This window comes from Malania oleifera, chromosome 4, assembly GCF_029873635.1.
Source record: "Malania oleifera isolate guangnan ecotype guangnan chromosome 4, ASM2987363v1, whole genome shotgun sequence".
Taxonomy (NCBI): Eukaryota; Viridiplantae; Streptophyta; class Magnoliopsida; order Santalales; family Ximeniaceae; genus Malania; species Malania oleifera.
Genome location: NC_080420.1, coordinates 8,606,079 through 8,629,512, shown reverse-complemented (window position 1 = coordinate 8,629,512; position 23,434 = coordinate 8,606,079). Strand labels below are relative to the sequence as shown.

Here is a 23,434-nt window from a genome sequence, read left to right as displayed (position 1 = left end):
CTAAAACCCAAACGAAATATAGAATGAAATGGGAGTAGAATGGAATGCAAAATCACATGGCAAATATGCAAAGATATAAAGATCAATTTCACTACATTTCATTCCATTCTTGGATGCCAAATGAACCATAAACATTGATGGCCAGTTTGAAACTTAAAAAATATTAGAAAAAGAAAAGAAAAATGAAAAAGGATTCCACATCTTCACATTGGGCTATCAAGGAAAGTGAGAAAAAAAGAAATAAAAATATACCAAATCAATGAACAAAATTTTAATTTTACTCATCCTTAACATTTAGTTTTTCTTAATTTTTAACTAAATTAGAATATTTTTTTACTTTTAATGGTATTTGATATAGAAAGAAAATAGTGGAAGATAAATTTCTTTCTTATTTTCCTTTCCTTTCTCCAAGTAAAATCCTTGATCCAAACTGACCCTAAAAGAATCAAGGAACACAACTAGCAGGAACTCGTATTGTATAAAACAAAATGTCAAATACCCACATATATACATGTTGAGGTATCAACATAAGATCACAAATGGGTACATCCATCCCCAACTTCAATCTGGTTTCTTCAAGTTCAAGCAAATATCAGCAACTTGGCTGAACATTTCCTGGACTTGCTTCAACTCCTTCTCTGGCAACAACAATAATTTTGCAACAATTAGCTGTGGCGCTAGCTGAATTATCAGTAATTTAAAGACAAAAATATATAAAACTACAGAGACAAAAAGAGTGGTATTGCAGCATGAATTGTCCAATTATAGCAAGATGTCCTAGTTCTTTTGGTTATCCCATTTGTTTGCAACGTCCATGGATTTGTTATCGTTGCAGTGGAGATGGAAGGTTCGTGTAGCTCACCACAAATGATTTTTATGAAAGCCTAGTTGTTGAACACGACAGGCTGCTGAACTTTAAATCAAATGGGTGCCCAACCACCGACACACAGGTACACTATACAGCGGTTACAGCAAGTCAATTTTAAGGTTCTCACAAGTGGCTAGAGAACTTTCTAAACATGGAGGCATGGATTCTCAAAGTTCATTTTATCCATCTTCAGAAAAAAAAAAAATCTGTAAATAGCTTCATTTGGTAGCAGATTTGGGAGTAATACTTACTTTTGACAGAAATAAGTACTTTAATTAGCCAAAATAGGAATCATTTAACAGAAACTGAATGAGATATTTTTGAAGAGGCGAAAAAGGATGTTGTACTGGCACCAACTACCAAGAAATATCACAAGAGACAGCTGATTCATTTGTTCGAACACTTCAGTGGACTTCATTTCTTATCTATTCTACCTTACAAATTGTAACCGTGTGTTACACAGAGTTCTTAAAAGGAAAATGCTTTACAGGCAAAAAGTTTCACAAAGACAAACAGAGCAAGGCAGGCAAGCTTTGAGAGAGATGAATAAGGGCCCAGATGCTCATTGCTCATATAGTTAACACGATGCGCTTAATGTGAAATGGTGGGAGTCGAGAAAGGAAGGAAAACGAGGGTGGCACTCATTGGCCTCATCTTTCTTTTCTTGTAGCATATATTGAGAGAGAGAGAGAGAGGGGGGTGCAATTTAAGAAAGGAAAATGAGTCCTCACAAATAAAAAGGAAAATGCTCAAAAACCAAAACAAATTATGATAGCTAATTCGAAAAAAAATCCTTTCTAAGGCCCATCACATTGTACTCAATGGAAGACTTCGAATTCTTCAGTTCCCTCTCAAGAATATCAATGAGGCATAACTCAGAAACCTCTACATGTTAATCCTCATAGGCTGGGGTTATTTTCACAGTCCTCGTATGAGGTCCACATGCCACTTAGAAATCTAATCAGATTAATTTCCAAACATAGGAATTTGAAAAGCTGTAGCAGGGTTCTAATGTTTACTTCTTAAATTTTAAATAGTGGAAATAATTGTCCATCCTTTAGACCTATTGAAAGCAATAGAGTTACTAAATTTTTGCTCTTCAAAGGAAGGAGATGGCCTCAAAAGTGCTAACCTACTGGTAAATTAGCACTTTCAACAAGTAGAAATATTAGAGGCCTGGCCAAAAAAATGAAAAAATAGACAAAAGAGGAAAACATCGAATAATGGCCAACCTGCAGCTTCCAATTGCTTCTGCAGCTCTTGGCCCACAGCATCATTTTCAGCCTGGATAAAATTGTGCAGAAGAAAGATGGAAGTATAAAAACAATGGTGGATGGGGAAGCTGTATCCCAGTAAATTTCTTACCTGTAGTTCAGCGATCCTTTTCAGTTGAGCTTCTTCGCCTCCCTCAGACAGTGGAAGTGCCGCAACCAACACGTCAAACTGACACAGACCAGATGGAATTATTTCGACAGCATGTTTTGACAATTGAAAGAAGTAAAAATAATAGTCCTTGGGTAATCAAAAATATGCAGTAAAAAGAATGATTACACAAAAGTAGGCTAGAACCAAAATTAGGTTGGCTTCAGGAACAGCTTCAGAGTTTTAAATTCAAATTTGAACCAGGGAGGGCTATACATATTTACAGTCAAAGATGCATTTGCATACTTATGACGACATACTTTTCTAAATTCAAATATTTGCTTGAAGGCTATTGAGAGTGGCGGCATTTCAGTGTGCTGCATTTCAATTGTCTCAGTTGCTGCTACACATTTAAGGGATATACAAGAGTTGAGATGACTTAAGACTAGTTTTTCATATAGAAAACTCCACTTTACAATAGCATGTAACTACAGAACATCAATAACTCTCTTGCAGATATCCTCATTACCCACCAAGGTCATTTGATCATTTGGAAATCTTGTGAGTTGCACTTGCATCACAGCTTTCAATTTTGCAAAACAGGGCAGGCTCAGAAAACGTCCATCATAGGAATAATACCCAGTTTGGGAAGAAAAATGATAAATTTTACTAGAGAGATTGAATGTACAAAAGCTTGAAGCAATCAAAATACATCACAGAAGGGGAAGTAGCATTTTGAGAAATATTGATTTGCTAGTTGCTACTAATTCATGTTATATAAAATACCTAATCTTGCTTCATGCTGTGTGCCGAGTGCAAGTAATCTACACTAACTAGTTCCCATTTCAACATGATTCCATCAAGAGTGGCATGCAGAATGCCAAATCCCTTTCAACAAAATATGAAATAATGATCCCTAATTAAGTAACAATTGCATGAAACACATATCATATATTTAAAAGTAAATATGATCCTATAAGCAATACCTAATTATGTCTAGAATAACTGCTGAAACAAACAACTAAAACCTTTTCAAATTGAAGAAGGTTCGACCCAGTCTACTAGTTACTTAAAATTTCAAGAAATTTGAGGTGAGACTTTGTTTAGTTTTCTAGGCAAACATACAATGCTTCAGGTGAAGAACACACTTAAAGTACAGTCTTAGAAAAATAAATGTTCTCCAATTTTTATAGAAAAAATTTATTCCCAAATCAAAATATCTTAATCAATTTCATTTTTTTCTTAAATCAAAATAGATTAACCAATTTCGTTACAAACTTACTCCAACATTCTGTTGCATTCACTGGTATTTGTATCCACGTGACCAAATCTAGTTGAATAAACCACCCTGCCCACATGGGCCTGCCTAGTTCATCTCCAAATTTCTTCCAAATGCAATCATTTGTTACTTTCCTGACAAATATTCAAAATATCACCTAATTCTTTTGAAGCATACTTTATTAATAGTTCAAAAGGCTGCAAAAATTGTAGAATCTACTAGTTATTGATTTTACACTGTCATTGCAAACAATTTCACACCTTTTCTCGCTCAAACGAGTACACACTATGGAGAAATGTTTCAAATTTTAGTCAATTTTACATCCAAAACCCTTTGCGTGTTTCATCAATTGCTTGTTAACCCACAAAAAAAATTATTCAGTTTAAAACCAGCACTCAATAATCATGTCTCCACATCAAAGTGAACTCCAGGAGAAAAAATCTGTCTCATGAATTCTCTCAACACCAGTTGCATTCTTTGTGTGGGGAATATGGCTGTGTTCAGAAAAAAGGGATATTTTCCGAACACATAATATTCTCAAACAAGTCTTATTTGAATAATGGTATCAACCTGTGTATGCATGCTAATCTGTGTGACAAAGTTTTCCACACCTGCCTAGCAGCCTTGACCAGAGCAGCACTCATGGTCTTCGTTTGCTTGTGTTCAGAAAAAAAGGATATTTTCCGAACACATAATATTCTCAAACAAGTCTTGTTTGAATAATGGTCACGACCTGTGTATGCATGTTAATCTGTGTAACAAAGTTTTCCACACCTGCTTAGCAGCCTTGACCAGAGCAGCACTCATGGTCTTCGTTTGCTCTGCAGTATTCACTGAATCACCTGTAGGATTAGGAGGTGGTTCTGGATAATTTGGTGAAAGTCGGACAGGAGGAGCATCCCTTTGCAGTGTACCAAAGGTGTTGAAGGCAAGAGCTGCAATTGTATTTATTTGTTCCTGTAATTGAGAAATTATGTCCATCTTGCAAATTTGTCCCCAAATCTTTGAAGTCTGTTACATACAAGCCAAAAACAACAAATGAATATTAATCCAGTTACTGTATGTCTAGAAATTTGGTGTTTGGAATTTTCTCAAAGATGTTAAATAGGTGCAGAATTATAATGAAATATAGGGCAGGAACTAGAAAACAAATGAAGAACAAAGAGCAGAAACAAAAGTTGGGTAGCAATGTAAATTATAAACCCTGCTTCATAATGCTTCACAGTTCTATGAGGCTGCCAATTGATAATTTTGTTTCCGATCATTGTTGTTAAAGGTGCAAGGCGCACTGAGGTGCAAAGAATAATACCTAAAGCCTCGACACGAGGTGAAGGCGCACACATCATGAAGGCAAGACACACATTTATTAAATTTGTGTACAAAATTCCCTAAATACATTAACACTCATTTAGGTTTAAAAACACCAAAATACTCAACGCCAGAACATAAATGCATAGTATAGTTCAGCACTAGTACACAAGTTAATATTAGCAAGGCCTTCAAATCAATTTAAATTCCCAAATTCAAGGCATATTCAACGCTGAATAATATTGCAAATGTACAACAATATGCAATCAATAGTTTCACACTTATGTTATATCGAAAAGAGAATGCAACTGCCCAGTGCCCACAGGGGGAAAAAAAGAGCAGGCAGATGCCTCATTATGAACAGAGAAATAAACAGCAGGAAAGGAGGGGGGATGCACGAATGGGATGAGAATTTCCAATCCAGTGTTTGGTAACAAACGTAGAATGACACTGGCATAGTATTTTTGTTCCCATTCCCATGTTGATATGAATAATTATAATAATGATCGAATGGAGTGCTCAATTATAATAATGATGGAATGGAGTGCTCTTTTGATGCCCACGAATATATTATATCCTAACAAAAAAATTCTAGAGTAAATTATCTTATCCAAAAGGACAAATCAAAGTAAAATTATCTCACTCATTGCAATGTGAATCTTCTCTTCAATGATGCGCGCATTTCCAAAAGCTTGAATCCAAAGTCAATTTAACATGAAAAAACAAATGTACTTGTCTTCGTGTCCATACCCACTGATATCTCATTTATTCCTCACTAGTGTCATGTTTGGTATGCAAGTGAAATATAGATAACATCCATAAGGAATAGGACCGTGCAATCAGTCGTACAATCAATTTGGTGAAATAACCAAATTCATTGAAAAATTTCAGTTAACCAAAGACACCAACCGAACCAAACCAAACCGAATTCAAGGGCTTAACAAAATCCTCATCTGACCAAATTTTATTTCGGTTAATTCGATTAACTGAAATTATGCTGCACTTATCATGCTGCATCTGCTGCAAAATTCCTGGATTCCTGCTGCCACTTATAATTATATTCAAAAAATAAATGTCCACACTTGCTAATAGCCGTTCGTGAAGAACATGGAGACTTGCTATCAGAATTATTCAGAAATTTGCGAATAGGACATAGAAGAGGGGCTTCAGAATCTCAACAGAAACTTGCAATTCTGCGAATGGAACACACTTGATAGAAACTAACAATGCAGAAGAATTAAATAAAAAAGAAGAAAACTTTGGGAATAAAAGTAGCAAGAGTAGAAGTAAGAAGACAAGAAAACCTTACCTTCAGGCTTCAAATCTTGGGATGGATAATCGGCGATGGGGGTGGTGGAGGAAGGAGGATCAGTCAATTCGTGGACTGGAGGATCACTACTCATAGGAATGGGTCACTCGAGGATAGCGAATGGAGGATCGCAAGGATGGCGAACGCCGCGAATTGGCAATGAAGGATAGAAGGATCCAGGAGGATCGTGAATCAAGAGAATCTGAGATGGCACGGCAAGGCAGGCAAGCAGGCAGTGCAAGTGAAGGTGATGCTGATGAAGGTGATCTGCGATTAGGCTTGGAGTTTTCTTTTTGGGATGGGGGGAAGGTGATGAACGGAGTCGGCCACCTGTACAGGGTCAAAGGCATAAATAATTACTAAATATTATATATATTATAATATTATATATAATTTCTGTTGATTAATTCAGGTAATCCGCTTCTCTTGCATCGAACCAATCACAAAAAACTGAAGTTTTAAAGAAACCAAAACCGAACTGACTAAATTTGACATATTCACCAAATTGATTTAATCGAACTTTGTTGATTCAATCAATTAACTCGATTTCTTACTGAATAATGTTTAGTGTCACAGAGATGGAGTTCTCGATGGCCAAAAGGAGTCAACCTTACCAACATCCTCCAAAAGTGTAAAGGAGTCACGCCCGTGCAATGGCAAGATTACACCAAGTCCCATCCAGCCATACACATCCTTATTCAAGGAAACACTCAAGTGTCTAACTTAATGGTCAAGTCTCATGGCTCAATAGCCCTTGAACCAATTAAGGTCATCATTAAGGAACCCAAACTCGAATCGTAAGGGAAATAACTCACATTCCACTAGTACTAAGGATAACTTATCATCCCCTAAGCAGAATTGGGGTGTCAGATGATATCTCCCAATTGTATAGCAGACGGCTAAGAAAGACATACATTCAACCTCCAGACCGAAAGCATTCATGTGATCCCATTCCCAAATGGATCGTCCATAGGGCTCCCAATCTCACACGAAAATCCAAGACAATCCTTGAATATTGTTTAGAGCATGCCCCTAGGCACTCCTCATGGTTGCTCACTTAGTAATCATCAAGATACTTGGGGAGGTAGGGCATTCACTTGGTGTACCCTATAGGTATTACCGTATTAATGTTGGATGTTTCAAATTAAAAAAATATCAATTTAATAGTAATCCATTTTATTTTAATTAAATATACGTTAAATTTAATAAATTAGCGTTAACATTTTTAGAATATTAACTACTACTTTTACAGTTTCGTATTTATGATGCTAGAAGTTATCACTTAATTTTGCCTATATAAACTGTGATCCAATTTCATTTTAAGATACAATTTTTTTTCTTTGAAGTGACTTTATCTTCTAATCTTTCCTAAGATTTATATTTTGTTGGGTAACTAAATAAAACTACATCTCCTATAGCTTTAGTGTTTGTGAGTGCACAGAAAACTAAGCCAGCTGAGTAATCTTAGAGGTCGTGCACGAAATGGCTATATGCACGGAGAAATGTTTCCCATAGGCACAAAATCAGCTTTAATTATAGTGATCCTTCCACACCTTAGCTTCTGATAAATATATGTATTTTTATTTAATATTAATTTTATTAGTAAATATTTTTCCTTTTATTATATTTCCAACACCACTAAGAATCATACTCCAAAGTATTCTCAGTCATATACAAGTAGAGCTACAAGGGGTCTAATGATCATACATCTTAGATTCGGGAATAGCACAATTAGAACTATTCGAACCAACCACAATGTCACTAAGACATACCAAAACCATTTTCGTGACAACAACATGGTCGCATCCAAGTTAAACAACCATATCTCCAAGTTAATAATCATACACCAAAACCATGTATTAGGATCGTAGAACTCTAAGACCCTAACACTTAGTCCTAATTACAAACATGTAATAAAAATAAAAATAAACAACAAAAGAGAGTCTCCTAATTCAAAAATCTAATAGCGTGTCAAATAAAAATAACATCCATAGAACAAATTGTTCATGTCATATTGTCACATTCGCCAACTTATGGGTAATGTGGCATTACGTAATTGTTATGTGGACATTAAGATAGTGTTTGGACTTTGGATGCATAGATTTGGAATTAGATTGGAATTATAAATACATGGATTTATATTTAAATTCCATAGAATTCCAAATTCATGGGTTGGCTAAATTGTAAGATGGAAATGGAATTCCAAATCAATCATTGTTTGGATCACCTTAAGTATTGGATATGAATTTGGGCATTTTTAATTTAATTTCTAATCATCTCATGTAATAATGTACACATAAATATTCTTACCATTAATAAAATGCTGAAAATTATAAAGAGCAAAAAAAATCATAAAAAATTATAACCAAAAACTAAGGGTTTGTGTTACCAAGGAAAGATAGTTTTCATTTTTCATAAAACAACATGATTGGTCTGTGAAAGTTTCAAAACCTTGGGGAGGTCTTTGAAATTTTTAATAAGATGAAAGAGCTGAAATTGTATTCGACAAATTTTAAAAATGTAAATTTCTATTGAGGTTTGTAAAGATGATGGATAATATAGATAACTAATTTATTAACAAGATTATAAAAAGACCAATTAAAATGCCAAATGAGAGAGGAAAAATTACATTAGACCTTTATCTAAAAATAAAAATATTTAAATTTTTAATAACTCCAACTTAAGAATCATTTTATGAAAAGAAATGAAAAATTTTCATTTCTGAAATAAAATTTTTAATCAAAACAGGATCTTACTGACTATAAACCAATCCAGAAAAAGATGCTCAACTTCATTAATTTGTGACAAAGAATGTGTAATCCTTTCATGGACTCAGAATGTGTTGCGGTAGTAGATTGTGTTAACTAAAACAGAACAGGGCAACCCATGAAACTCCATTCTAAAGATGAAAAAACTTGGCTAGGTACCCACTGTTTTCACTTTCCAGAGCAAAGAAATAAAAGCTGCAACACAACCTGTGTTTGCATCACTAAGAGAAAGGCAGAACACCAGAGCTACGGGGATAAAACCTCACAACGCGAAAGAGAGAAGCTGAATCATTAGGCCAAAGAACCACTTCTACACTGCATATTAATTTTAACTTTAATTAATTAATAAAAATAAACAGCCACTACCTATGTCATTATAAAGCTAACTTCAACCCATCAGGAAAAAGAGAAGAGAATATATAGGAATCAACATCCAAAAGAAGACCACATGCCCACTGCAGTCAGTAGTGTAAGTTCAGTCATAGATAAAGGAAATGCATGACATTTTCTTGGGCAATAATTAAAACACAACGCAGTAATTTACGTAAAAAAAAAAAACAGATAAAGGAAAATCTGACACATGCATTGCCATAAGAACTTACTACCTCCAACTTTTAAATTTACTATCCACAATAAATTTTTTTTTGCCAAAGAAAAAGAAATCGACATGGGGTTTAAGGTAAAAGGATATATTCAACACTGCATACTTCTATTCAATGAAAATGAAATGGAAGCTGTTCTTACTTCTATGACAATGATATACCAAATTTCCTCTATTGAAGCTCTGGTGCCATTAAAAGGTGGCTTAAGCAGGAACTTTGATCTTTATCAAGAAAGGGTGCCAAATAGAGGGACACGTTGCTCCTTATCAGCATAACATTTTCATTAGTTGCAGCCAATTCCTACAATTTTATAAACAGCACAAGCATAAAACAGCAGCAAACAATTGCAAAAATGCTACCAAATAGCAGCAAAAACACCTGCATACAGCACCAAACAGCAGCATAACAAATAATTGTTAAAATATGTCCCACATTAAAGGGCAATATGGACATTATTTGGACTTAATGAAATCAGGTGGTTATTGGCTTTGGAAAAGAGATGCACGATTACTTAATTAGTGAGAAATAATAGGGGAAGTTATTTTCCTATCTACCTACTTTTACAGGGAGTAGGATAACTATTTGATTTTGTACGTAGGAATTGTCCTCTCACTACTCACATCTTTCTTTTTATCAGATTTTCCCATAGGTTCTGGTGAAGCAAAGAAAAGGGGTTAAGTAAGAGAAATAATTTCTACAAGCTTTCTTCAAGAAGGAGATTTTATTATGGCTGATTCTGTTATGTTTTATGAAACATTTATTTCCGCATAAAAAATGATTATGTGATTTTCATGATAGTTGAAGATTCCTATTTCAATAAATTAAATTTTTTACATGTGGTATCAAAGCATGGTTGAAACTATCATGATTTTCCTTTTAATATAGAGATCGATTTCATTAATATTTTTTGATCTCGCTATTGTTTTATGTGCAATGTTTTGTGTTCATAATGTTCAGAACTCACTATTCACTGATTCTGAAAATTCCTATGATGTTTTCTGGATTTAATGAAATCTTGTAGTGGCCGGATTTATTGGGAATCTGGGATTTTACATTATTGGAATATCATGATTCCGTGTGGATAATTATTAACATGTGTCGGTTTGATTTCATATGAGTTGATTCCGAATTTGTTGGCTGCATAATGGTTTCATTGACTCACAATTCAAACAGTCGATTTATTGGCATAAATGTTCCATTAATTGTTTTGAGTCTTGGCATTCACTGGCCATCTTCTTTGTTTTATTGGGCTCACTATTTTGTTTAAATGATTATTTTTTGGTGAGCATTTGTTGGGCCATATGGTTTAATGCATGCAGACCATTTTTTATTGTTTGATTTCGTATGGGCCACTTACATGTTTTATGACAGTAAATTAGTAATGGTGGCTATGTTATGGGGTCACTTGTATTGAATTAATAATTGCATTTATGCATGCATGGGCTGAACTGTTATGGGCCGGATTTCACATGCAATTGAGAAAATTAAAAGAGAATGCTAATATAGGGTTTTGAACTCAGAACATAGTGTTCAAAACAATGCATGCTTACCAATTAAGCTACTCTCTTTCATGATAAAATTTTTATTTTGGGATATTATTTATCTATTTTGAACGTAGACAGATTTTTGGTTAGCATGTTGTCACCAAAGTGATCTTGCTAGGAAAAGTTCAAAATATTGAATTGAATTATGACTTTGCAAAATTATTATGGAATGATTATTATGGTTTGACCCAAAGGTGCACCAACTTTCAAGTAGTCATTAAATTAATTAGGATAACTGATAGAATGATAGTGAGATTGGAATGGATGCCCAAAGGTGACAAACCAATCAAACTTTGAAGGGTTATCAATTATGCCTAAGTGAGTGAAAATCACCATTAAATTTGAATATTAGTATATTGCATTAGTTAATCCAAAGATTGAACGCAATATTACTAATGGAAGTGATTTTCTCAAAGCATTAATGTTGTGATGATTTTATTCCAATGTCAATTCTTGTTGCGCTTCATTCGCTAGCTTCTTTTGTTCCGATCTTTAATGGAACAAATTTCTCTGACTAGAAAGAACAGATCCAGTTTCACCTTGGTGTTCTGGACCTTGACTTAGCATTGCGAATCGATAAACGACTGCTATTACAAAAACAAGTAGTTCGGAGCAGCAAGTTTTGTCTAAGTCATGGGAAAGATCAAACAGATTAAGCATCATGTTTATGTGAATGTGTATTGCGAACAATATTAAGTCAACGCTTCCTCAAATTGAAAATGCAAAGGAATATTTCAAGACTGTGGAAGATCGGTTTCATTCAGCAGACAAGTCCCTTGGAGGGAGATTAATGGCTGAACTTACCACCATGAAATTTGATGGTAGCCATGGAATGAATGAGCTTGTCCTTGAAATGACCAATCTAACTGTCAGACTCAAATCTCAGGGTATGAATGTTGATGAAAGTTTTCATGTTCAATTCATTCTGAATTCCTTACCTACTCAATATGGGCCATTTTAGATTCACTATAACACTATTAAGGAAAAATGGAATGTGAATTGACGAGTATGTTAATTCAAGAAGAGGCAAGGCTTAGGCAACAAGGACAACATTCAGTTAATGATACGAGTTATGGAGTTGGAAGCAAAGGAAATAAACCAAAGAAGAATTTCAAGAAAGATCCATTGAAGGTTGCGGGACCTTCTTATGTCAATGGGGCTCGCAAGAGGGAACATAATGGACCGAAATGCTATTTCTGTCATGGCTATGGGCATTAACAAAAAAATTGCCCAAAACGTATAGCTTGGTTTGAGAAGAAGGGTAAGCTATTAGCTTATATCTCTATAGATGTTATAGAACAAAAAACATAAAGATCTACAAACATACCTCAGGGATTGCATGAAAGGTCCATGCGATCAAATTTGAAGGAACTTGTGTCATATTTGATTCAAAACATACATAAGCTAATAGCTTACCCTTCTTCTCGAACTAAGCTCTACGTTTCGGGCAATTTTTCTATAAATGCCCATAGCCATGACAGAAATAGCATTTCGGTCCATTATGTTCCCTTTTGCAAGCCCCATTGACATGAGAAGGTCCCGCAACCTTCAATGGATCTTTCTTGAAACTCTTTTTCGGTTTCTTTCCTTTGCTTCCAACTCTATGACTCATAACATTAACTGAATGTTGTCCTTGTTGCCTAAGCCTTGCCTCTTCTTGAATTAACATGCTCGTCAATTCATTCACATCCCACTTTTCCTTAGTAGTGTTATAGTGAATCTAAAATGGCCCATACTAAGTAGGCAAGGAATTCAAAATGAACTGAAAAAGGAAACTTTCATCAACATTCATACCCATAGATTTGAGTCTGGCAGCTGGATTGGTCATTTCAAGAACATGCTCATTCATTCCACGGCTAAATCAGGTGGTCATTGACTTTGGAAAAGAGATGCACGGTTACTTAATTAGTGAGAAATAATAGGAAAAGTTATTTTCCTATCTACCTACCTTTATGAGGAGTAGGATAACTGTTTAATTTTGTACGTAAGGATTGTCCTCTCTCTACCCACATCTTTCTTTTTATCAGATTTGCCCATAAGTTCTGGTGAAGCAAAGAAAAGGAGTTAAGTGGGAGAAATAATTTCTACAAACTTTCTTCAAGAAGGAGATTTCATTATGACTGATTCCGGTATGTTTTATGAAACATTTATTCCTGCATAAAAGATGATTATGCAATTTTCATGATAGTTGAAGATTCCTATTTTAGTAAATTAATTTTTTTTACAATAATAGCAAAAAACAGCATCAAATAGAAGCAAAAAACAGCACCCAAAAAACTAGTAAATGCGTCCTAGTTATGCATAATTATACATTTAAAAGGCAATACAACGCGAGAGAGAAAGAATGCCTCATACTCAGCCAAAGCATAAATTTAATCTTTGATGGGAATCTGAAAATTTTTTTGAAAAAAAAAAGGAACAGAATGACAGGTGCAATTTTCAGTATCTTTAAAATTTAAATGCGAAAAGACTTTTATAAAACAATTGATATGAAAAAAGAAAATCATATCATCCAATTATCTTATAAAACCCACCATTCGTATTCATTATATCCAACAGCCAAAAATCAAAATGTAATTATTAAAAGCAATAATATTATGAGTATGGCGTATCTTGGGATATGGAAGCTAAACAAGATTGAGCTAGACTAGGTAACAGCGGTTTGCTGCTCCTTGAATGCTGCCAGGAAGAGTTGAAAAGCCTTGGATTGGCCTGTGGAATCCAACTCTACTATAGGAAAGGATATATTTTACACTCAGCAGAAAAGAAAACCACAATGATATCTGACTTAACTACTCTCTTTATATACAAAATACCCAATTTGTTCAAAGAAGCATATTACCAAATTCTCTACAAACATACAGAAGCTTCTTAAACCCCAATCTGGTCAAGTCAACATTTTCACAAACACATTCTCTACAAACACATAGAAGCTTCCTATCCAATCAAGAATTTTGAAGCCTAACTAGAAGATAGCAAAACAATCACCAAAACAAAAATAAAAGGGTATGTTACCTCGTAAGCATGGAGAAATTGAAATATATATATATATTCACAATTCATTTGGAATGTAGGAAAACATTAGTGTTCACTTGCCTCGACAAATAGTTGTAAGGAAAACATCAGAATCAAAGATGAATTAAATTAAATCAGCCCAAGAACCACCATTCGCAGAAGACAACGAATCATAGATGAATAAACTCAAGAAAATAAATTAGGTCTTAAAATCATCCAAATCAAGAGGGAAGTCCGAGAGAGAGAGAGAGAGAGAGAGAGAGTGAGTGAGTGAGAGAGAGAGATAAATATGAATATCTGAGAGACAGGGAGGACGTCTTTCCATACCTGTTCAGTGAAGATGCAAAAACTTTGGAGGACTTCTGCAAAAAGAAAGACGGCGGAAGAGGGTGAAGAAGAAGAAGAAGAAGATAAATGTTTGCAGATTACTGATAACCAAACTCGGCAAAGACAAGGAAGAGTCTTCACATGGTGGTGGCAGGTCAAGGAGAAGGAAGAGGGCAAGGGTCCAGGAGGTGACTAGGGGTGTGCAATAGGTCAATTAACCGAACAAACGGAATTATTTTGGTTAACTCCATCCCATACCCGAACCAACCAAATTGGTCCATTTAACCGAACCATACCCGATCCAACCGAATTGTCAGGTAATTCACTTAACCGAATTTAACCGAATAAAAACATAAAATTAATTATGAGAAAAATTTTCATCTGGGTTATTGGTAAGAGCAGGGAAGTACCGAAGAAGAAGAGAACAGGGCACTGGACTTTGGGTGCAACAAAAGTAAGAAAACACAAATATAAAAATTAAAATGGAACAAAACTCAAATTCAATGAACATTCAAACAAATATGAACAAAGAACACAAAGAAGCCCATTTTAAAGAGGGAGAATGATTAACATAAATATAATAATTTGGAGGAAATATTCTCTCATACATTTAATCAAACACATTGTGCTCATCTTAAGGTATTGTAAAATTTCAATAAACATCAAAATGCAAAGACTTTTAGGTTTTTAACACAACGGAAAAACGAAAAACCTGAAGGACGGAATGTCCGAAGGAGAACTGCGAGTCTGCGAGAGTGCGAGCTGCGAAGTTGGGAAGGTGGAAACCGAAGTCCGAAGGGGAAGACTGGATCTACCGATCTGGAACAGGAGGTTTGAACTCGCCGTCGCCGACTCTGTGCGAACCGCGAAGTGGGAAGGGAACTGGGAAGGGAAGGTGAAGCTGAAGCTGAAGGGAACTGGGACTGGGAGTGACGCTGTGAGGGAGTGCCAGCTGCCGGAGAAGTTGCGAACTGCGAACTTGGGAAGGGAAGAGCCGAAGAAGAAAGAGGGAAGACTGGAAGAGGCAAATAGGGAAATTGGGATTTAGGACGAATGTAACCTAGCGCCCAACCTAGCCTAAAAATTAAAATCATAAATCATATAATTTAATAATTTATATTTAATTATTAATTAATTAAAAATTCAAGTAATTCGATTAATCAAAATACAAATTACTCATAACCAAACTGAAAATCGAAAACCAAATACTCAAAATTACCTCATTCTAAAATCGAACCGAACCAAACTATAAATTACCTAAACCGAACCGATCGAACTTGATCGATTAATTTAGTTAAAACCGAATTATGGTCATCCCTAGAGGAGAGACCTATCTCAGATCGTTGAGGAGGAGGATGTTGTGGCTCGGGTATATCTGATTATGCAGCACGGAAGAAATCAAATTTGGATTTCTAAAATCCAGCCCAGGGCTTGGATTTAATTTTGTGGATTTGGGTCATGATCCAAATTCAAGTTGTGCTTCCAAATAATGAATTTGGAATTGGACCTCCAAATTTAAATCCAAACCTTTGAATTAGCAATTCAAGTAGACCCTAAATGAATGTTAAGTGAATTAATCTATAATTTTTTTTTTTTGAAAAAATTTCTAAAATATGTAATTATCACATTAAGTATTATAGTTTATATAGCCAACTTAGAGAAATTAAGATTATAACAAAGAGTTAAGAAGGTAATAAATATTTTTATAAAACATTTTAAATGCTTAATGAAGATCATACAATCAAATTAATCTTCACCATTGGTTAGCAAGGTGAAATAGTATAGTTAAGGGTAAAAATTTCATTTGTAATCATACAAGTAATGCGAGACATTTATATATTCTTCTTACTCATATTCGTCTCTTATTTTTCATTCATTCCTTGCTTTTGTGAGTTTTGTTGGAGTGTTAGGTTTTTAAGTCTTTCAAAAATGTTTTTTAAGTTTCAACTTATAAATAAAGAAGTCTAAATATGTTGCATAATGGGATCGATCTATAATGTGGGGTCTACTTTTTTATTTTTCAAGGATACAACTCAAGATACACACAGTCTTGATATTTAATATATTCCATAAAAATAATACAAGTAACATTAAATGTTACATTGAATATTAAAACTTGTAAGCCGTGGAATTAGAGAATACACTTTTGAGTTGATAGAAGGATTGTAAAAACACAAGGACATTAGCTAGTTAAATATTTATGTGGAATAATTACACCAATGATGTCGAGAATATTGAACATTTACAACACAAAATAATAGAAACATGAACCATAACGGCTTTATATTGTCATTATTTCTATAATGGATATCAAAATAATTTATTAAAAACCTAAAACTACGATATTTTACATTGTACATATCACATTAGATGTCCATCTTCTTTTAAACTGTGGTAGGTACCAAAAAATTGTTATGCCTAAATCCATCTATGATAGTAGTTGCATTATGGAACTATACACTAATTCACAATTCACTAACTTTATTTTTAAGAAGGAAAAAAAAAAAATCACTGCATTGTTCACAAAAACATATCATTTAGATGGAACATAAATATTTTCAATATTGATATTTTGAAAATCTTTATGGGAAAGCTGAATTGATGTGGATTTGAGAATTTTCTAGGATTAGATCTTTCACTTGTGTATTTGTTGATCTTCATGGAGCATAAATCAAAATTCTTGAGCAACAAATCAAAATAGTTTTACTCAAAATGTCTGAGCAACAAATTTATTTTTCCTCAAAATGCCTCAACAGCATCCTTTACTTGCTTGCCATTGTCAGAAGTTTCATCTCCACTTGAAGCCTTGTTTGTAGGATCTACTCTCGTATCCCCTGGAATACTTTTCTTTGGAGAATCCTGTTTTTCAATGGAGATCGTCACTTGCTCTGGAGATGATAATGCTTTAGTTTCAGCTACAACTACAGAAGTAAGATGGAGTTCAAGATTTGGGCTCTTCACCTTTTCAACTTGAACCAAATGGCTTGGATTAAGTTCTGAACCAACAAACTCATGTTGAATTTGAGGCTCCCGATTATTAACTTCACTGCCTGGAAAAACATCAATAATTGTTGCAGATTCTGGAGCCAAAATTTTGAAATCCTTAGTTGCTTCCATATCAAGCATAGGTGCTTCCTGGAAAGATGAAGCTTTAAATTCCTCATACACCTTGAGTTGTTTTCCAGAAAAACTATTATGCTCTAACTGAGAGGAGAACCTAGATGGAAGTGGCTTAACTGGAAGAGTTTGTGCAGATGGAAGCTCACCCAAGGAAATACCTAAATTGTTCTTCTTTTGCAAGTTTCCAGATGAACAAACCTTAGCACCAAGGGATGATGATGGCTCATAGGGTTTAACTTGGCCTAGAATCATAGGTGGATGTTCAGGAAAGTGGATGGGTTGTTTACTGTTTGGTTCTACTAAGGGGGTTGAGCTGTTAACATGAGTTTGTGGGTTGATAAGAATTGGGATAGGTACATTTTTTCTTTTATACATCTTTGCATGTGGAGCAACATCATTTGCCTCAAATACAGGAGTAAAATGTCCCTCTTGGAATACTAGACCCCTCAAAAGAGTATCAGTGTTACCAACCCTGACAGAGAGTAAGTATCCAGCATCAAATGTGCCCTCAACAACACCATAAACAAATTGTCCAACCATGCCATCTTCATTAGTAGAACTCTGAGCTACTTCATTAACTTGTTGACTATTCCCGGAGCCATCTGATTTAGGCATTTCTTGAGAGTACAGTTGAGTGGGATTGCCATCCTTACATGGACGCCCGCGTTTGCGTTTCCCGTGGAGTTCTATTACAGGAGAGAGTGAGGATGATCCTTCATTCTGTTGGCTCATTTTGCACAAAATATTAATTTTAATGCAGCTTTCTTGAACTTTCTCTACAATAAAAAAATGACATTAGCTTTCTTATGAATCTAAATTGATTTCATACAAAAGGTCAACAATAGTAATTTGATCAATGTGAAAAATAGTTTGTCAATGTTATGATACTATTGAGTTAACGAACAAATGAACCATTGATTACTCAAATTGAACCATTATGTTTCTTTTTGGTCTATATGATATATCCTTAAATTTAAAACAATACATATGCCTACTTTTAAGTCATTGACTTATAAGGCTAAAGTGTGACAACACACACTAAATCAAATAACAAATAATTGATGGTAGAAGAAAAATAGATCATTTGGGAATAGGTAGTTGTAGTGACTTTGTTCATATATAACTATGGTAGAGAGGACATCGATTGGGAAATTGAAACATATAGTAATAGTAAGAAGGCAAAAAAAGGCAAAAAAATGATATGAATTATTATATATAGCAAGTAGAGATTTGGTGGCAAACAATTTCTATACTAGTAACAAAGAAAATTGTTCAAGAGATAAACATAAGTCAAATAAAGAAATTGAGATAGATGTGTATAAAGAAAACTACAGAGTCTCATTAAAAACCATTGTTTTGGAAGAAGCTAGATCTAGCACCATTTGGTAACAAGTATTCAACGCATTTTATGCACGAGTAACAAAGAACTAGACCAACAATTGCACTAGCTAAGACTAATGGAGTTAACTTTGCATAGGATAATAAGGTAATAATTAAGTAGGAATGGATTCTTAAAACAAATAAGGGCTTGGTAGCTATTTTTTATTTTATTTTTTTAAATCTCAAGAGTTTATTCCAAGTTGTCTCCTTGACAAAGGTGTGGGGTCCACTCCTGCATTTGTCAAGGATAAAACTAGAGATACATGCATTCATGATATTTAATATTTTCCTCTAAAAAGAATACAAGTAAGATAAAATCTTGCATTAAATCAAGAAAGATTGTGCTAGCCAAGGCTAATGAGCTCGAGCTTTGAGCAATGCACTTCTAAGTTGACTGATAAATTATTAAAAACAACACAATGACAATAGCTAGTTATACATTTATGTGTAGTAAACTCACCAAAATGTTTAGATCACAAAACAAAAGGAACATAAATCATAATGACTTTAATATTGTCATTCTTTCTTTAAAGGATATCAAAATAACTTAAGAAAATTTAAATTACAATTTTTCCTTGTACATATCACACTAGGTCTTCACCTTCTTTTGTAAGACAATGGTGGGTAGCAAAATATTGTTGTGCCTAAATCTTACTATAAAAGTACTCTTATTCTAGAACTACACACCTATTCATAGTTCACTAACCTGATTGCTAAGAAGAAGAAAAATGCTCTCGTTGTCCACTAAACCATATCAAGTAGATCGCATTACACAATTTAAATAGAAGTAGAATGATATTATCATTTAGATAGAACAAATATAATTTAATTTTTGATTTTTTTAAATTTTTAAAGAAAAGCTACCACCTAAATCTTCATTGCACATGGTATTTGTTTCCAAAAATGAGTGGTGTTGTACGAGTTTACTCCATATGTCCAACTAAGAAACAAATCAAATAAAACTCAAACTAAATACAAAAATAGAAATAACACAAATCAACAAGTTTCTAAGTACAAATAATTGTTTGTAAGTATCCTACAACCACAGACACTTCCCTACATCGTCACTCTTCCTTTAGCCATCAAGACAATGTCATTTTAGATCTTTTATTTTAGGTAGAATACTAGGTTATTAAGAGTAGAGTTCATATGCATCAGCTTGCAAAGTAAAATAACTTTCTAAAGATTATACCAAATTCATAATATGTTCTAAAATTAATTAAAAGTCAATTACATATCAACGTTCATACAGATTGATTCATGAAAAGGATACCTTCAATAATGGTGATGTCTGTAACATTTTTTTTTTCTTTCAGAAGATGTGTATTGTACCTTGAAGTGAGCAAATGGTTGTTTCAAAACAGATAATAGAGCATCAAACATATACAAAGAACGACAAGATCACAAAGAATGGATGCAACATGAACATAAGCATATTGACAATCCATGTCTAAAAAATAAAAAGAAACAAATATATGAATGTTATATAACAACAAGAGTAAATATGTCAATAATTAAAAGTTAAATAAATAAAATTACAACATATATGATGATATCAAATCACTAACTCAAAAAAAAATCTACACTAGTACATTAGGAAGATTGCGAAATCTAAAGAAATATACCCATAGATCACAAATTAATTAACAAAGTATTTAAACATCATACGAGCACCATTTAACATCTTAATCAATGAAAAAAAGCCTTAATGCTTCGATGGGACATGAGACATGGAAATAAAATTAGGGATCTGAGCATTATGAAAACCCTAACATTACTTTTCCAATCTCAAGCTTAGAAGTTTTACCCAAAAAGTCTTAAGAAAAGAAGTTGGTGAAAGATCAAACATAAAAAAGATGCTATGTGGGTCTGTACTGCTTTGGTAAGAAGTCCAACATTCAATGATCGGCTTCCCCTTCTTCACTTTCTCTCTTTCTTTCTCTAAATAAAAAGTGACGAGCGAATGGTTCTCGGAAAACTGAAACCCTAGCTTGTGTGTGTGTCTGTGTGTGTGTTTATATATATATATATATATATATATATTATTTTCTACATATCGCACAAGGCTCCAAGTCCCATGTCATGTGTCATGATATATATAGTCTTACCTCCACATGCACACATGCACAACATATTTGTGACACCTAATGCTTTGGCTCCCATGCCATATTAAGAATCTTGGAAAGAAATGTACATGGTCTTATCTCCACATGTGGAAGGTTTTTTCTTTCACTTGAACCAATATGACCCTTAATTTTGAGCATAACACCTATACCACTAAGATGAGCCTTACCTCCTTATGAGTATATATGCATATATGTCTATACATTTATATATGCATTTGTAAATAGAAGGTGTTGTTTTTCAAAAATTATGTTTCAAAAACTATGCGCCTCCCAAAGTACAAAAAATGTGTCTAGTTTGGTACAATTATTTTAAATTGGAGAACACATACAATTAGTATCTCACAAATGTTACATTATATTCATTGCTTATGCATTATCAACTCGTCTTACATATCATTATAACTCCTTCATGGCACATCAATTATTTTGTGGTAAAAAACATATAAAATTTTTTTTCTTTTCTTTTCTACCTCTATTGTTATAAATTATCTGTTATACGGGTAACATTTTAACACCTTGCATTAAATTTTTTCTAAATTTTAACCAATTGATTCATCCAACTTGTCACATGCCTTTATAAAGCGTTTGTGACACCCCGAAACCCGCCAAGTTGGGCCCGGGTGCCACGTGTTCTAATCACCTGCATCTGATACCATAATTAACATGCACACAGCAGAACATAAATAAATAACCTCAAATAAATACCAGAGTTCTATATAGCAACCCAAAAACAAACACTACAACATCCAGATATCTATATCCACAACCAGTATTTAAAACATAATCTCATACAAATATATCTATACATATATTAGTATCTCACAATACCCCAAAAAGAAACCAACAAAAACAGTCCCAGCCTAGGCCTTTAAACCCGATCTCCAGAAGCACCTAAAAAGTTGTTAAACCACTAGGGTGAGACACTTCCCAGTAAGGGTGGAATAAATTATAACAATGTGTGACAAATGATTTTTAATATTTACATACCAAAATAAACTGCTTCTCACATAATATCAATAACAACTGAAAAAATGTACCATTAATAACGTTTCCGACATCTAATGTCATACACACATCCAATATGCACAAGTACATAATTTTTATGCAGGTGAAAATCCCCAAGGATAGGAAAGATTACCCGCTCATACAAGTAGCTTCCCTCTGCTCTGGTACTAAAAAAAAACTACCTACTAGAGCACTCACCTTACTCAGTAAGCCCTCAGGTGAAAAATTACCTCGCCGCCAGTACACACATCTTTATTATTTTAAAGGCAAAGGTTTCCGAGGATCAGGATGTCTACCCGCCCATACAAGTAGCATCCCTTTGCACTGATACCAAGAAACTACCTAGTAGAGCACTCGCCTTTCTCAGCAAGCCCCCGGTGGTATGTTTACCTCGTCGCATGCACACAGATGCATTCACAATATGCTATACCATTATTTTTATGCTATAATTAAATTTACATGCGCACAACACATCCACACAGGAATCATGCATCTCATACTTCATCTTCCAATGTCCTTAGTACGTGGCCCACACAGAGCAACTGCATATATGTCAGTACGTGGCCCACACAGGCACCTACGTACTTCTTATCTACACGTGGCCCACACAGGCACCACTACCCACACAGGGTACATAACATGGCCCACACAGACGCCATTATCCACACAGGATATAACGTGGCCCATACAGGAACCACTATTCACCAGTATCCAATCCCCAAGACCTACCCGTCGTACATCAGTAGAATAAGCTCCTCGACCTGCCAATGTCCTACCCCATATAAATGACAATACGACGAGCTCCTCGACCTGCCAACGTTACATCATGATTTAAATCTAGGCAATATAACAACCTCCTCATGCCAACGTTATATTGAGATGCATACGAATAACCACACCAGTTAGTTCACACAGACGCATCAATACATTTCCATACAAGAATCTAATAGATCAATACATTTCTCACACAGTATCCAAACAGATCAACACATTTCCACACAGGAGTCAAACATAACAATTCATTCATCATGCCATAATCATTCCAAACACCCCCACATGCAAACCCAAATACCACAGTAATTCATATTCAATTTATTAGGAAAAATTACTCCCATGTCACATGACTTTAATATCATAAACAATTATCCCAAATATAAACTTAAACCAAAATCATCATTTTCCCAATAATCAGACTATTCTGAAAATCATATAGATAAATAATAAATTTCGTATGCTCGTAAATAACTGGTTCACTTTAATAAAATACTGATATAATTTTATTCCCCCTTACCTGATTCCCTGTATCACGCCTGTAGGGCTCCCAAACTTATACCCGCGGCACTCACCCGAACCCTGATTCAATCATATCAATCCCAATAAAATATTATTTTAACATTTCCTACTTTACAATAATTAAATAT

At 34.3% G+C, this 23,434-nt stretch overlaps 2 protein-coding genes across 7 annotated transcripts; both read right to left on the bottom strand.

The window, feature by feature from the left end:
• Positions 1–366: 366 nt before the first annotated feature.
• LOC131153611 (mediator of RNA polymerase II transcription subunit 21) lies at positions 367–15,461 on the bottom strand. 4 transcript variants are annotated; one of them, XM_058106035.1, is made up of 7 exons: positions 15,095–15,461; positions 9,639–9,796; positions 6,127–6,456; positions 4,284–4,520; positions 2,234–2,311; positions 2,101–2,152; positions 367–638 (listed from the first exon to the last, which is right to left on the bottom strand). In XM_058106035.1, exons 4-7 carry the CDS (start codon positions 4,488–4,490, stop codon positions 562–564), a joined length of 414 nt encoding a protein of 137 aa, XP_057962018.1. In that variant the 5' UTR covers positions 4,491–4,520; positions 6,127–6,456; positions 9,639–9,796; positions 15,095–15,461; the 3' UTR covers positions 367–561. The 4 variants fall into 4 exon arrangements, with proteins under 4 accessions (XP_057962018.1, XP_057962019.1, XP_057962020.1 ...); XM_058106036.1 differs by lacking the exon at positions 6,127–6,456; XM_058106037.1 differs by lacking the exons at positions 6,127–6,456; positions 9,639–9,796 and having other exon boundaries at positions 15,095–15,447.
• Positions 15,462–17,062: 1,601 nt separating this feature from the next.
• On the bottom strand, positions 17,063–20,895 carry LOC131153610 (uncharacterized). Of its 3 annotated transcripts, XM_058106033.1 has the most exons (3): positions 20,690–20,893; positions 17,344–18,278; positions 17,063–17,241 (listed from the first exon to the last, which is right to left on the bottom strand). In XM_058106033.1, the coding sequence occupies exons 2-3, from the start codon at positions 18,232–18,234 to the stop codon at positions 17,122–17,124; spliced, it is 1,011 nt and encodes a 336-aa protein (XP_057962016.1). In that variant the 5' UTR covers positions 18,235–18,278; positions 20,690–20,893; the 3' UTR covers positions 17,063–17,121. The 3 variants fall into 3 exon arrangements, with proteins under 3 accessions (XP_057962016.1, XP_057962014.1, XP_057962015.1); XM_058106031.1 differs by having other exon boundaries at positions 17,063–18,278; positions 20,690–20,895; XM_058106032.1 differs by having other exon boundaries at positions 17,063–18,278; positions 20,758–20,887.
• Between the last annotated feature and the right edge of the window lie 2,539 nt (positions 20,896–23,434).